Source organism: Labrus mixtus, chromosome 8, assembly GCF_963584025.1.
Source record: "Labrus mixtus chromosome 8, fLabMix1.1, whole genome shotgun sequence".
In the NCBI taxonomy this organism is placed as follows: domain Eukaryota; kingdom Metazoa; phylum Chordata; class Actinopteri; order Labriformes; family Labridae; genus Labrus; species Labrus mixtus.
Window position 1 is genome coordinate 15071731 of NC_083619.1, and position 17569 is coordinate 15089299.

Sequence of the window (17569 nt, forward strand, 5' to 3'; positions counted from 1 at the left end):
ACTCTGTTGTCTTCTGGCATTTTCACACACACACAGGTCTACTTTCAGACATGTTGAGTTGAAGGGACTTATTTTTAATTCCACCAGCAGACAGACTTACTGTAAATCATATTCTTGCTTTTTGCTACATTTAAGGGTCATTCAGTGTTTAGTGACTGCTTCAAAAATCTTTCAGTATATCTGAAAAAAGTCACCTTAGTCATCTTGAAGAGATCAAGGATTTCAAGTTCCATCAAGCTGTGGTTTCGTTTTGAAAAAGCTTTATATCCTGACACATCAGGTTGCTTTCCTTCTCCTACAAACACATTCTGTTAATGCCAAGACCAGTTATTGCCCTTTGGTGCTTCCTTCAGTTGGGTTCATGCCCAGAATCATACATTACATTATTTCTAAAAAAGTTATGTAATGTCATTTACAGGCCTTTTGATACTTGCTCACATTCAAAACGTATACAGTGAGCTTTGAGCAGAAATATGGAATTCTATAGGGTTCCCAAGAACACAATCTTGCTTAATTGTGCTTCAACCTGTCAGCCTAAGTTTGACAAAAGAAAATACATTCTTAATTCCTAATTTAACTTTAAAATTAAAATGACTCAAATATAAATTATTTGGGGCGTTTTCATTTAGTTACTACATCTGCAAATTGTTTTTTTAAACTCTGTGGATAAACAAATCAAAGCACGCAACTCTGTGGTTTTTAGCCCTACTTTAAGATGACAAGCACAGTGCAGCACCCAGTTAGAATTGTGTGCTTATAAATAAATAAGGGTAGAGGCAAAAAAGTCCATTCCCCAAAGGTAATAAAGTTTGATGCAAAAGTTTTTAAAAATGCAGAGAAAACATTCCACATAAATGTCTTATTATAGCAACCTAAGGCAGAGCACAGTGCAATTGGTAACTTAATGAATAAAAATGCAGTCTTGATTCAACAGTGACGCTCTATATTTTTTCGAGATTATTATTACGCTTGGTGAGATAACGGCTTCTGACAAGCAGCGGCCGTATGTCCACGATTGTTTAGTGGTGAGACCGCCGTGCTGTATGACACATCATCCCCTTGTTCCCTGACCTCCTGTCACTCAAACTATCTCTGAACACAGCCCTGGGCCAGCCTTGAAGTGCCAGGAGAGCCGCAGATATGTCAATCACACACGCACGAGCATGTTTGCGTACCAACACACGTAACCATGCTTTCATGAGTCAGTAGAAAGGCACGTGCACATCGAGACAAACTTCAAAGTGACAGCACATTCACATGTACACCGATACACACAAAATCAGAGCCCTGCACCAAATAACACACACACACACACACACACACACACACACACACACACACACACACACACACACACACACACACTATCCTACAAAAAGCTAGACAGACTGGGAGCGGCTGTGACAGGTGCAGCTTTGCTTTTAATCCACATTAGAATTCATTCTGCTGTGTACTGTCAGCCATACTGTGAAAAGGCCTGAAGTCGGGTCAGGCCAAAGGGGTTTTAACGAAAAAAAAAAGTTCTATTTAGGTGGAGGTAAGAAGTTGTTTACTGCATGAAATGAATGATTAACTTTGCTTTAAACAACATTTTTAATGTTATTGGGCCATGTTTGTTTTTATGTGTGCTAAGGGATCATCACACGTAGAGGGCATATCTTGGTAAATGGCATCACCCTGTCCGATTCTCCTCTGCCCTTCAGCTCAAGTGAATAATGACGATCATTAGTACGATACAAAGCCCCTGTGCGTGTGTGTGCTCATGTGGTTTTCTGTGTGGAGATGACCTTTCTTATTTTTGCTCATCTGTTGGTGTCTCCATGAAACAAGAAGCCACATATCTTATTTCAGCCTTCCATCTTTTTACTCTTCCCCCCTCGATCCTCCCATCATCCCTGAAAATCTCACCTCCATCCACTCTTCCCCTCCTGTGTTTGCTCTCAGAGGAACAAGTGATAGGAGAGTGCACCTATTTGCTCTATCCCAGCCAATTGTGTGTGGAGGGGACAAAGAATGGACATAAAGCAGTTGGGACTTCACTGCTGAACTGATGCATACTATATTTGTAGGTTTATACCATGTGTTTACATGTAGAATTAGAACTAATCCAGAATATAAATTTGACAATTCATATTTTTTCCCTGTAGCCAATAATGCTAACAAAAGAGTCCTGTCTTGAAAGTTCAGTTACTATAGCATCAGGTAACTTAACCTGAATGTTTGATCAAATCATTCCAAACAATTTCTGTGACTTGTGTATAAATGTTAGCTATGACTAACTTATTCAATGCTCCAGTTTTTTTTACAGTATATTTTTCCTCCAGTCGTGAGGTGAGTGCCAAAAAGTATAGAATATAATATCAGCAGCAGAGAATGTGTTCAGGAGGTATTTTAAAGCTATGGGTTATAGCCTGGACTAGAATTTAAAGAAATTATGAAAGAGAATTGTCCAGATTATGAAATCCTTTATCTTTCAACAAACCACACCAGAATGATTATACGTTTAATAGTCAACAGAGTAGGACAGAGCGGAATCAAATCCTATTGTGTTTCAAGTGGGTTCATATTGTAAATTTAAGATATTATCATAACATGCTTTAAAAAAATGTCTGTTACCCATTTTACCGCTTTAAGGCCACAAAGTTTGTTTCATGTATTGCAAAACAGTATCACATTGTTCTTTGTTTTTCCAGTTTTAGATGTGATGTGGCAATATTTTTTAGTACATCACTATCAGAAAAAAATCCAGTTTGATTTTATGATGAGGTGCTACATATCGCATTGCAAAATATCTATTGTCACACTCTAGTTCCAGCCTTTCATTCTTTCATATAACACATACTATCTCTCTCTCTGTCACACACGCACACACCCCCCCCCCCCCACACACACACACACACACACACACACAAAGCCAAGTCAAGCCTTGTGTCTTAATGACTTTCTTCCTGTGGTGAGAGGGGAGTTAATGATTTCATTTGTAATCACTCTGAGCTTCACATCCAGGCCACCTTGACATGTCAGAGGCTTATTTTAACTCCAGTCCTATGTTCTCTTATCCTACTCCTTCTTACCCTGATTAAAGATACACCTTGAAGTGCTCACACAAACCCTCATGTAGCATAAAATCACATTCCAGATATTCCACATTCTCCCATACTATCTTTTATCAATCAATGCAGAGCTTTAAAACGGATGAGAAGCCTCTTCCTCCATACGCTATCTTTCACTATTCTGTCTCGTCTCTCTCTCTCTCTCTCTCTCTCTCTAGTCCTCCCTCTCCTTACTCTGTCTTCAGTGTCAAATTCAGTTATTGACATAGATTCTATGTTACAAAGAGGTACCACTGATGTTCATCCAGCTGTCAATCACTCTCACCAACGGGCTTTTTGACTGATCCCGAGTTACTTTCTCACACAGCGGTATTAACAGACCGCGGCTTGTGCAACTCATTCCAGACTAATCCAGAATCACTTTTCTCATACCGGGAGCTTAGCACGACTGGCAACATGTGCTACTGTCTAATAAAGTTGCAGCTCACACAAGCGGATTGAACAGTGCGATGCAAAACTGCTTGATGATTCAGTAATCACACACTGACAAGAAATCACTGGTTCTTTATAGAAAATTGTCTGCTCTCACTAAACTCTCTGACCTCCTGGTAAAACTCATTTTTGAGTTTGTTTCCTCCAACTGGCATTTGACTTTGTCATGCATCTGCAGGAAATTATTCAAAGCACTTGGGATCATGCTTGAAGGACTGAAAAACTAAGTTAAATATACAATCCAAACTCTGGCAAGGCTTGAGTTTTTGAAGGATTTTGTAACAGGAAGCCATGCAGAGAAATAGTGGAACACAATTAAATAGACATTCAGTATGTTTACATACAATAAATGCTTGAGCAAACTGAAGCCTCAGAGTGTTAATCACATACAGTTAAAGAACATAATATAGAACTCAATGAGAAACTTGACAGATCAACTAAGTTTTGGCAGAGCATCAGATACTGAAAAGGGAGGACTGGATAGAAAAATGAATAACAGTGAGGCATTGAAAGGGATGAAGAGAGAAAGACAGGGCTGCAAAGGCAGCAATTGTATATCTCTTTCATATCTGACAACCATAATTCTATTTGTCCATTTGACAAGTGCTTAATGATCATATTAGCGGGATGGATCTTTGGCAGGGAGGAGAGAGGCAGCAAATGCCAAGAACAGAGGAGGAGATTTGGTGGTATTGGTGTCTTCAAATATGAAACATAAGCATGCAGAGAGCACAGACAGTATTCATATTAACATTTTAAGCTGCTTCTGGGTGTGAACTGCATCACAATACACATGTTGATTGACTGATGGCTGCGTGTCTGGAGAGTATTCAAAACCTTTCTGGGAATAAAGGGATTGGTATGAGAATAAATGAGTGCAACACTTAAAAGTCAGGACTTAAGATTTATATTGTTGTCTGCCACCTGTGCCAAATGCCAGCAAGTTTTTGATTTTAATAAACCTGTCATCTGTGTCTTGTAAAAAAAAAATGCACAATGAATTCTGGAGACATTTGGGTCAGGAATAACATTTTTGGTGATTAGATTTTTGGCAAAAATGTTAAATTACCAAAGTTGCCTCTCTGTAACAGCATAATGATGGTAATTTTACCCATTACCCAATTACCCAAATGATTTAACTAAAATATTTGAGGAACTGAGTTATTCTCTTAACAAACATAACGTCATCTTATACGTAACCTTCGGGATCTTTAGAAGGAAGGCAGAATGAAAAGGTAGAGAGAAACACTAAACTAAGGCACTGGAATGCTGGTACATACTCTGCACTCCACTCACAGCCTTTTCAGCAGGCACCAGATGGTTTTTGATCCTTACTTTTTCAACCATATCCACCCTCCACCCACTGTTACCCAGCATCCTCAGCCTTTCCCTTTTGTTATTTCCCCACCTGTGCATGGACAATGAACACATAAACAGGCATAAACAAACACTGTTGTCCTGGGCGCACTGAACTCACAAGTGATGATCTGGGAGCCATTAGACTGTTTATATGTCAGGCTGACTTTCCATCAATAACAACACTTATCTCTCACATACTGTGCCCCAGAAGCACTGAAAGCCCCTTAGCCAGCATTTAGATGCTATTAAAAGGAGCCTTATATTAAACAAGCCGACACATCACATAATGCATGTCATTTATCAAGCGGCTCTCTGCGGTAGTCTTTCCTCTGCTGTCTCTTTTTCTCTCTTGTGACTTTCCCTGGCTAGCATTTCGCACAATTTACCCATTCCTGTTTCTTTTTCTATCCATCTGGTTCTCTTTTTCAGTATTTTCAGCCTTTCCCTTTGCTTGTTTCCTCCTAAACTACATACCATTCCTTCCCTAACTATCATTTTGTCCTTTTTTCCCTCCATCTCATCTTACTTTCCACTGCTTGTCCCATTACCATCCCGTCTTGCATTCCATTCCTTTTCTTTTTCTCTCAATCTTGCTCTCTCTTTCTTTCATTTAATCCTTCCAAGGCGCCATTGTTCCAATTGAGTAATGTGTTTGGCATAATTAGGCCAGTGTACTCCTGGTCCCCACTAACGTGATTTGCATGCAGATAAAGTGAGCCAATCAAGTTCGACAATGGGAGCAGATGTCCTTGTTTCTCATGACATCATCAGAGGTGACCCTGAAAGCAGGAAATTAGAAGGTGGGCGGCAGGAGGTGGGCGAGAAACAAATCTTTTCTCTGATTGTTTGAATAGGCCTATTGCAACACAGTTGTTGAGTGCACCATATCAAACTATTTAATTAGCGATTTTGGGGTGAAAAGACCAAAGACTTCAAAACATTTGGTTGAGAAAAGAACCTTACAAGTCACCCTATTAAAACCCTCAAAGGTGTGTGACTAAGGTGCTGAATTTATTTTGTAATGCAGAATATTAAGTTGTAAGAAAGGAAACTAATAAACTATTATAATTGCTAGCGATTGCTAATATTCCAGTAATGTTAGCTCATAGCCATGTTAGCAAAGGATTGATTAAATGCTTTAGTTGCTGTGACTTAGCTGTTGGTACCTTAAATATTCTGTTTCCCTAATGGCTTATCAATAAAAAAAAAGCAGTGAAATATTAACAATTTGTCAGATTACCAACATTTGAATGATTTGCAAGCCTGGAATACAAATGTGCAACATCTTCACAGCATTTGAGCTACCCATTCTAACCCTGATGAATCTGTAAATGATGGATAAGCATGAACCGTTTTTGAACTTTGAGAAAGGCCTTGATTCCAATTGGGTCATAGCAAATGCTAAAGTTTGTGCTGCTATTGAATCTTAATTTTTGTCCACCCAGTATGTCCACTTTGATGTGATACAAGTCAACTACAAATTGAAATGTATTCATAAATTCAAATATATTCCACTTTTAACCCAGTAAATCATTATTTTAGCCAATAACAGGAACTGCCCTCTTCGGGGTTGCAGTACAGCGTTTTCCCCGAATCAGACTCCCCATGCTGCCACAGTTTTCACCCAAAAAAGTAAAATCGACTGCTTCACAGCGTCGTTTTATTGTTTTATTGTTTATCCACGTTTCCTGAATCTGATTCGCTTGAACATGCTTGATGTCATTCTTGTGGATTGCTCGGTCTTAGTTTTATCTTTATGGGAGGAGATGGTATCATTCCACAGACCAGCTGGGAGATGTTCAGAGCTTGACTTAAATGACTAAATAAGTGAGCGCTGCCTGGTCATCTAGAAAGGGGTGTATCAATAAACCAGAAAAACAGCCAGTTCTCTTCAAATCAAATTAAGCTTTATGACCACTGATCTGCCTTGAACTAAAATGAAATAAAACTGAAATGGGCTGGAACATAATAACACTTTGGCTGCTCATAAATACTTTGTGCCAGTGCATGAATGTGTGTTTAGTCTGAGTGTTTAGTCTGTGTGTGTTGATGATTCAAGATCTGGGTTAAGATCAGAATAAAGTCTTTTCCTCTGACTAGTACACTGTGTATCTGCATAAACTAGACTGAAATGGATGCAATAAATCATCTGATCTAAAAAAATTCCCCAAGTTCTTCAATTCCTTCTTTTGTAGGCGCAACAGTCTAAAACATCAAGATATTCAGATTGCTATCAAGTAGGACAAAGAGACATCCTCTTCATATCTGGAATATCTCATTAAAATGACCTTACAGAAGATCAAAATAGTACAAAACTGACTAATCATTTCAGTCCTTCTTCAAATAATGCCGAAATGCCCACACACACAATAAAAACAGATCATGCACTCCTACGATGTCCTTTTTTAAGGACTGTGAAGATAAAATACAGAGATGGATTAGGGTTCCATCAGTTTAGAACACAGTCTGACTTTTTTTCATCAGGACCCAAGCAAAACTCTAATCAAACACATCTCATCAACACTTGAGAAAACTGAATAATTTATCACTAGTTCTGACTGACTGGCTATTGCGGCCGACCTGCAGTATCTCCATAGCACACCAGGAGGCCACTGTTAGACTTCAGGAATAACTGCCTTTCAATGAAGTCACAGACATTAATGGGGTCAGACGACTTTGAGTTTACGAGTTTTAAGTTGTCACATAGGACAATGATGAGCTCTGCATAAAGAAACCTTTTTTTGGTTGGACTCTCATACACAACATGTATGAAATTTCAGAATATGTTCTGTTAAATCATCCTATTATCAAATAAAGCCCAAGAGGAACAATTACCCAACTTCCACAAAATGAGTGCAAATGACACACACACACACACACACACACACACACACACACACACACACACACACACACACACACACACACACACACACACACACACACACACACACACACACACACACACACACACACACACACACACACACACACACACACACACACACCTACAGAGTGAATCCAGATGCCAGTGATGACACCATTAGGCCAAACACCACCTGCCAGTTTTCAGGCTTCCGTCTGTCTAACACACCTGGTTGCCATCTCACACGCTGCTCCCTTTGGTGCCATCACTCTCTGCGTCCTCTCTGACCTTTTTCCTCTCCCTTCAATGAAACACCGTCTCGCTTTCTCCTCAGCCCTCTGTCTTTACTACCCCTCTCCACTTCCACCTGTTTCTCTCGTACCCTTGTCCTGTTTCTTCGTATTCCATCTGTCTCACTTTCACTCCTCTCCTTCACCCTCATTTTGCCCTCCTCAGCATTATACAATTCACATTTGTTTAACATAATATATAATTTAGTTTGTTCCTCTCTACACAGTGGGATTGACAGTAAAGAAATTGAGAGAACCGAATGCAAACAACACACAAGCATACTGTAAACGAAAAAACCTTTCACACACTCAAAAGGTGACACATTAAATTACAAACTTACAGAGGCATGTATATAAACACACATTTGCATGCTCACATTTATACAGTGTACACACTCACAGGCCCACAGCCAGCTGTATGAGAGTATGCTGGTCCTCTAATCTGTGGCTTGCTTGGTTGGGGCTTCTTCCAAAGTCCCTGGACCTTAAAAGGCAGAGCCTGCATGGGCTGGAACAGTAACACCCTACACTTAGCCACATGGCGCTAGCTAGCCCACACCCTGCTAAACACAGCCAGATGTGCTGGGACTGGCAGCATGGTGCAATGTCACTGTATTATCCTGCAGTGAACAAAAAATGTCATCTGAATGGTAAGCAAACAGCAAATATTATGTTGTTTTTTCAACTTACATATCGATACTAACCAATATTTGTCTTCTTAATAACGTAGTTAAAATAAGTTGTCAATCTTAAAACAGGACTAATTCACCTTACTTTGCACTTTTCAACAGCTGAGTTTAACAACAGGATGTCTTTAGCAAGAATAGCTGTTTCCGGCCAAATTGCACTGATCATGTGGTCACAAAGTTGGAGTATTTTGGCCCAATTAACCCTGGTTTATCACTCAGCTCTTGCCTTCAGAGGACACAGTCAACAACAGATGTTTTTTTTGGACCTCAAGGTCCCAACACACGTATACATTTCTCCTCCCTTCATCAGCTCCGGCTCTCCCCATCTGATGCTCATTGGGGTGAGATAACGGGATGCAAAACAGGGGAAAAAAAAGATTTAATAGTGGAGGAGAGAGGAGAGGAGAGGAGAGGAGAGGAGAGGAGAGGAGAGGAGAGGAGAGGAGAAGAGAGGAGAGGTGTGGCTAAATATGAGATCAACACAAGTGAACAGTCTGATTAATTTCTGTTTCAAAACAGCAGCTATTAGAAATCTGTTAGTGTAACACATCTGGCAGGAATACAGAAACACAAACCAGGCGCCAGATGACTTCATTGTGAGGCAACTCAAGTTATCTTGTTTATGACATGTGTATCTCTGTGTTTTTTGGAGGCTTATCATTGGAGTGTTTAAAGTTCAAAACTGAGTGCTGCTTGAGTGTGTGTGTCTGTATCTGCATTGTTTAAGTGTGTTACATAAGGTGTTGTTTATTTACATGTAAAGTTCAAGAACTGTAGGATGACATCAACTAACTTGGAGAGAGTCTCCAAGTGGACCCCATGTCCAGTTTGTGTGTGTGTCCTTAGCAGGATGACTGTATCCCCTTTGGCACAGAAACAGCCCCTGAGTGAAAAGGAGGGACCGTGAGCTAGGAGTACATAGAGCGATTACACGAGAGTAAAGAAATGTCACTCTGCTACTAATCACTGTGATCTCGAAAGGTCAGGCTAACTAGCTGAGCTCAGAGCCCCAGCTGACAGATCCATTGTCACCAACTGGCCAAGGGGAACAAGTGGAGCACAGAGACACCCTTCCATTAACTGGAGCAGGTCATTAGACCCAAATAATTGCCCCTGTGCTCCATTGTTCTAAGACTGAAACTCCGTCTTTCTTTTCTCCAACTGTCTGTCTCATTTCTTCACCCATGCTCAGAGAACTGCAATTAAGTCCTGCTTTTATCATCACATTAAGATTTTAAAACAATAATTGTTTAAGTGCAGAATGTATTCACTGACAGACTTCTGCTTTAGTGCATATTGCTACAACACAGCAATTACATTAAAACATTTTACATTTTACCGCTTTTAATGTCAATTTTTAAAATCCTTTTTTTCCCTCTGCAAACTTTTTTAAAACACACAATAAAACAAAATATGCAGTGGATGCGTTCCACTTATTTCCACTTGTCAGCCCTTTCATATTGCATATGCCTTTCATCTCTAGAAATACTTACATATATGAAAGGGCAATTGATGCAGTCTTTGTGTCAGTCCTAGATTATGACACTGATATAATCTACAGACAGCTGTTTCCACTCTCAAATCTCTAGACTCAGTCTCTTACTGTCATATCAGTCATAACTGTGGATCCCTATAACACTCATCATTGTATTCTGTATAACATGCCTTTCATTTTATCTATAAATCCATTATTGGACATTCAACGTCTTATATAACATCTATGCTGAACTGGAACACTGGACCTTACCAAACTGCTGTTCTGACTGTCAAATAATTCAAATCCAACATGTTCACTCTGAGCTAGGAAAATCGGCCTTCAAACATGTGGAATCTTTTACAGAACACTCTAAAGATGGAGTACGGCTTTAAGACTAGCTGAGTGAGTCGCTATAGGAACATCCCTAATACAAACATCTCTGGTACAGTTCTATTAGCTCCACTAGTTTACCATTATCAGCAAACGTATTTGTTGTTTTATTTAACAAGTGCTGATCTGAAGACAGGGATTGGATTTGTTCTAAATAAATCCCTGTGTGATTAATTTTTAGACGTTCAGCATCAGATCCTTCCTGAGTCTGTTAACCATAACATACTCCAAGTTATGTCAATTACCTGTTTGACGTATAACACATTCAACAGGTCATAAAATGCAACAAAGGCCCCTGACTTTGAAAGTTTTGATAAAATAATAACACTTTTATCAGTATTTGGACGCTACCAAACTGATTCATTATTTGTTTAAAGTTTAGCTGGACCAGATAAGGAAGACTTGACTAGAAAATTGAAAGAATAAAACAACTTGGCAGTTTGACATCACGGCTGCGATGCAGTACTGTAGAAGCATGACAATAAATCAATGCTCTGTAGCATCTGTCAACCGTAATAAAATAGTTGTAATTTATCTATTTCATGTAATTCTGTGTGTGTGTGTGTGTGTGTGTGTGTGTGTGTGTGTGTGTGTGTGTGTGTGTGTGTGTGTGTGTGTGTGTATGTATGCAGGACATGTCAAAAGAGAAAATTTGACGTTAAAAATGCAGAAACCAGCAAGACAATCTCTGCAATCAAAGCTGAAACAACGACTACTTTGTCCTTGAATATGAAGTCAAATAAATACTGCACTACACATAAGACATGCACACAACCTTTCTTTCCTGTTCACTCACTCAAACACTCATTGTGAATACACACTCACCATCGAAGACCTTGTACTGGCCAGTGAGCGAGGTCTGTAAGGAACGTCCGGCGTCTTTGAGCAGTCCCTCCATCTCCCTGCGGCTCAGCTTGGCCAGGTTGTCCTCCATGTCACTGGTGCAGCAGGTGTAACCCTGGGGACAGATGCGCAGGTGCTCGCCTTTAAGGAGGACAGGTGGAGACAGAGGAGGAGCAAGGGTAGAAAAGGGGGGAAGGAAAGAAGAAAAGGGAAAACAAACATGGAATTAGAATGATCAAATTTCATCAGCACTGAACTAAAGCGTGATTAACAGTTTCTAAGTTGCTGCTGTATAAAATAATCAACAGCTAACATGAATATGGCTGCAGTGGTGGTCTTTATAACCTTAAACCAGATTGTTGGCAGTCGGGGCCACAGTTGTCCGCCTGCTTGATTACCTGGCAACTTGCAGAGGACTATGTGGAAATGGCAGCAGTAGAACAGGAGTAGTGCATCAGCTCCCACTATATTTTAATGAGCACTCCTGACACGCATGCATGTATGTGTACATGTGCGTGCATGTATTTGCAAACATGCACGTACATGTACATACACAGATATACACACAATTTAAATGTTTAAAGCAGGGAAGTAGAAGAGATGTGGAAGCTTGTTTTTAGCCAGTAAACACACACTCAAACAACCACAAACCATATGAGGGAATTCAAACAATGACTGTCCAAGTGTGTTTAAAGTGAAGTCAAGCTGACGCTGAAATCAGAACAAATTGTTTAGGATGGAAATAACGTAATTCGCATCAGACTGAGCCTGAGGCAAACTCAATTCAAGTGAGTGATGTTCATTTTCAGGTGAAGCGAGTGGATCATGTATGATGCAATACTTTGACTTCTACTGAAAATTTGTACTTTTGAAGTTTTTTTTTCCCTTCCCAGTTCCCATTATTACTATTTCAAGACCCTCCACACAGACACACAGAAACACACGCACACACTCACAAACAAAATATGTATCCAAGGTAAAAAACAAAAGTACACAATGATTAATCAAATAAAACCTACAAGGAGACATTTCAGGCGAGGGGAAGAAAAATGATGGTTTTACAGAAAGATTTTCAATAAGCGTTTTTTGCCACAAGTAAAAAATATTCATCAAATTGTCTGATGCATGTATCGACAGAAGCCTGCAGACAAGCATCATGAGAGATGTGGAAAATAAGCAGATAGAATTGTCACCCTTTGTGTCAGGGCCCAAAGGTCACATCTTTTTGTCAGTGTGCTGCTGTTTATGTGGGCGTTTAGCTTTAATAAATCATTTATTTTCTAAACAAACGAGGAGCTTCTCTTTAGATTATAATGTCTCAAAGCCTGCAGGACTGAGTCCCCTACCCAGAATTATCTTTTATATCAGACTTTCAAATTCAAAAAGAATAGGAAGACCATTTTATTTTTCCATCATCGGAGGCGGTGACTGACTGAAACCGAGACTTTACCGTCTAAACTCCCTGAAGTGACAATCTGTCTCCCTGTTATCCCCGCCTCACCTCACATTTCTTTCTCTTTTTTTCCCTCTTCCCTGCCTGGGGGTCATCTAGCATATTTATGTGGGGCCTTGAATATGCAGACCCTCAAAAATAACACAAACATATGACTTTATGAGACAATTTCTTTACACTACATATTTATTTTACTCACTGCATCTGCAATGAAATGTTTATCATTTGAGGCCTCCTTAAATTGTGTTTATTACTTACGCCTCTGTTAATTGACTGTAGCCAAATACATTGTCTATTACTAAGTCTTAAAATAAGTCCACTAATAAGTGTACACCCCGGGCCAATAAAAGCTTTGGCGCTGATTCATTCTGACATAACTGTAATATGTCAGCATCATAATCACATCACTGAGCTTAACAGAGCCTGCACAAAGGCACATCTCATGCAGTAAACACACATAAGTACACAATTAATGATTTCATGTCCCTCCGGCTGTCATTAGCATGCACCTAGCGGAGTTCCAGCTCAGGGCGAGTCTATAGGCACAGTGCAGCCATCGATAACATCGATCCTGGCATCCTTTTCGTCGTTAAAGCTACTGATTTCTGTGTGCACTGGCTCAAGGATTACAAGCAGACTGTTCACCTTCATTTACTGTAGATGTAGCCCGAGTTAATCACTGAGAGGCCCTCATCAAGTGTGCAATTTCAGCTGTATTTTAGTCAACGTGTGTATGACAAGAACCCGTGCACTTTACTGATTATGTGTCGTGCAAGTTTTAGTAGCTGTCCTTCAAGTGTCTCATCCAGGCCAACTCTAAAGTCGAGCAATTAAAGGCAATTTTCCTCTTCGAAGAGGAAAGTGGAGAAAAGGCTGCAGAGATCGGAGTAGGAGGTGACATTGAGTCTCTCAGCATCCTCTCCGCTACCCATGGTGTGAGTCACACCCACACACCAAGGGAGAGAGTTTTGGACCTGGAGAAGGACACTTGGGTTTGATTTTTGTGCCTGTTAGTGAGAGGAAAGGAGGGCAGATGAAAAAAAGGAGAGAAACGCTTGATGGAGGGAGAGCAGACAATACCATCAGGGTCAGATGTAATCTGTCAGCCCCAGGGACGGCCATTTAAATGCCTCAACTGGTTTTAGTATGTGTGTCTATTACGGGGCCTGTGGCCATTTCCTGCACTGCAATCTGCTTTGAAGGACATCTGTGCAAAGAACAAGAATACAGACTTAGATGCACACATGGATAGTAAAGTAGGAGGTGTGAGGCTTCCAGATGCAGTCAGGCAGGAGAAAGAGCGTCTTCACAGGGTCAGTGTGCACTCACAGCATCTGCATAGTGAGCACACACAGACATGCAGTTTCAAACACACACTCGCAGTCCTAGGAACACACAGCAGGAAAGGTCACCTGTAACACAGCATCACGTTTCCAGTTGGCTAAGCTTATAGTGGTCTTAACGGAGCAGTCTCTTCCATTTGACTCAGTAAACTGGAGTGAGCCAATGTGTGGGTTTGGTGTGTTTGTGTGGTGTGTGTCCATTTCGATGAGAGCAACAGTAAGCTACTCTCGATCAAAGTGCAAAGAAAATATATCCTCAACAACCACACTTGGCTCTCCTGCTTTTAGACTTTCTCCTCTCTCCTACTTCCTTTCTCTCTTGTACACGCGCACGCGCACACGCACACACGCGCACACACACACACACACACACACACACACACACACACACACACACACACACACACACACACACACACACACACCCTTTCAGCCTCATAGCCAGAGCATCCTAGAGTAATCAGCAGAGGAGGACACCTCAATCTACAGCAGAGCTCTCTTGGCGGGAGGCTGCATCTAAAGGGTCACAGCACGGAGGGCAGCTAATGCTAACGCTTGAGACATCCAATTAGGCGTGCTTATAATACATTTTCTGTACTTGTAGATAACTAAAAAAAAACATGTTTTTCTACATTCCAGAAGACCACTCTTCCTACATCAGAGATTTACCGCTGCGTTTACCCATTTCCAGCCTTCCCCTCAACATTTCCTGTCTCTATTGTTTCTGAATTGTTTCCTACAGTTTGAATAAACTTCATGGAATGCATGATAAACTTGAAAAATATGGCCATGATAAAAATAATAATAACAAGACGGTTCACGTCCCGCAAGAGAATTTGAATCACAGAGTGTAAGCTGATTACGCGGTTGGTGCAGAGAGTAGAAACAAAACCACTCATGAATAAGATCTGCTCAAAATTAAATGATCTATTCAAATGTATTCAAATTGACGGAGTAGGTGTTCTGCATTAATCAGCCTCCTTCTGTGAAGCCAATCAGCACGGAGGTAGTAAGCCAATAATCTGCTAAAATTACACACATTTCTAAACCACCCACCCACCCCAAACATTAATCTTCTGCCTGAGAAAATGTAGGAGAAACTTAGTGTTCACTTTAACCCCATGAGAGGCCTCCATCACTTCTCTTCCTTTTCATGTGACAGACACAGTAGCTAAATGGGGAGCAATTCCCTGACCATTAGCTTATCACTGTGCACCAGGGAGGAAGCCTCCTATTAAACAGCAATTTGTGGAAGGCAGAATAAGGTTGTGCACACTGCAATGAAGCATGGGAGAGAGTGACAGTCAGAAGCTTTTAGAGACGGTGGGAAACGCTGAGAGAGGAGAGGGCAACAGGAAATTAAGAATAAGTCGAAAGCCCAAAAGTGTCTCGGTGATTTGTCTGGGAGTCTGTGAACAAAACCTCTTACCGCAGGCCTCGTCCAGTTTGTTTCCTCTGGGGTAGATTATTGAGGTTAATTTTACTTCTGTGGCATGTTTTGATTCAACTTACTACGTTAATACAGAGGTAGTTGTGCAGATTGCGTTATTAGTGCCTAATTTAGACTTTGTCTCAGATGATTTTGGGCAGTTTGCATTTTTTTCATCCTCCTTCATGAGAAAAATTGCCATATAAATAATGATATTTGAGGCTGTTTTTGTCTTTGAACACCATATGATAACTATTCCCCCAGTTGTTTTTAAAATTACTTCACAGAAAAAAAGTATGATTAGCTTCAAACCACCATTGCAGGAACTCATAAAGCTCATGCACAGTAGATAAATAAACACACTTAAAAACTGTAATATATATTTATTTGAACATTATTTGAGAAGTCCCATGTCACCTCGTATGAACTGTGGATGCTGCTTGATTGTTCTTGCTCTACAAGATACACAAACAGCTCAATAATCAAGGCTCTAATCAGCCCGAGCACAGCGGGTATCTCTCATTCACATGATATCTTGCCACCTTTCATATGCTCTAATAGCACTGCTAATCATCTTCATTTAATTAAGCACATAAATAGCGTGCCATCAGTCATTAATTTGCTTCAAACCTAATTTTATGCCTAATGTCACTAAAGTTACCTTCACATTTATGTGCTTAAGCAATTCACAAAATGTTTGTGCTATGCAGCTATTAATATTCTATCTTTGATTATACTTTGTTTAGTTGCTGGAGCCAGAGTATGAAAAATCAAGCTGAAAAAGAAATGTTTTGAGTCAAAGTCTGAGTAAGAGCAGTGATATGTTCACATTCAGGTAATTACAAAGAAGGTCATTACTCCTGCCCCTACAATGGAGCTTAAAAGACTACTGTTCAGGTTTTATTTGTAAATGTGCATTCAAGCTTTGGAAATGTAGGAAAATAGGAATGTCAGGAAGCATTACACATGAACACAAATCTCTGAAATGTTCTAGTTAAGCACATTTGTATAACATACCACGGCTACTGACACACATCACTGAATGCTCCTGGTAATGATTGCATAACTGACACTGTTTTGAACCGTAACGCGCAGTTCATGTGTGTTTTTGCACGTATGCATGCATGTTCACACAAGCAGTGGGAAAAGAGAGATTAACAGCCTAATCCAGTCATTGGTGAGCATGTGTGAATGCATGTGTGTCCACAGCTAGGTGGTTTATAACCAAGGTCAAGACAATGATGGAACACATGATTCACAAAAAACATGTCCACACTCATCCATACATACACACTAGGGATGCAACAATTATTTTTATAATGTTGAACTGGGATAAGGAAACCCCTCTCCCCAAGTTAATATCCAATCATTATGCGCTAAGGTTGGAGAAATATGACAAAGCATCAGACTACATGACTTTTACATGGTGACCAGTGATAAGAGGCTGCAGTATTAGGAAGTGCTGCAGACTTTCCCATGAGTGTGTGGATGGGAACGTGTCACTTTTGGTGTTGTGTAAAATGTCAAGGAAGAGAAACCGGAAAAAAAACAAAAAAAAAAAAAAAAACTATCTGCAAACATTGTTTTACATGTGACTAACAAACAGCTGATGATTGTTATCACATGAAGAAATTAGCTGATTACCTGCATGTGATAACAATCATCAGCTGTTTGTTAGTCACACGTAAAACAATGTTTGCAGATAGTTTTGTTTTTTTTTGTTTTCTGGTTTCTCTTCCTTGACATTTTGCACAACACCGAAAGTGACACGTTCCCATCCAAACAGCTGATGATTGTTATCACATGCAGAAATCAGCTGATTACCTGCACAATGCAGACGGGCTGAGAGTGAACGGAGAAAAGGCAATGCAGCGTTTGAAACAAA

The 17569-nt window shown here is 40.1% G+C and overlaps 1 protein-coding gene across 2 annotated transcripts in view; it reads right to left on the reverse strand.

Moving 5' to 3' along the window:
• The window catches only part of gpc1b (glypican 1b), a 67083-nt gene that overhangs the window by 15774 nt on the left and 33740 nt on the right, over positions 1 to 17569 (reverse strand). For both annotated transcript variants that reach the window (XM_061044604.1, XM_061044605.1), the window contains one exon: positions 11442 to 11600. In XM_061044604.1, the coding sequence (XP_060900587.1) occupies positions 11442 to 11600 (159 nt within the window). The remainder of the gene's footprint in view (positions 1 to 11441; positions 11601 to 17569) is intronic.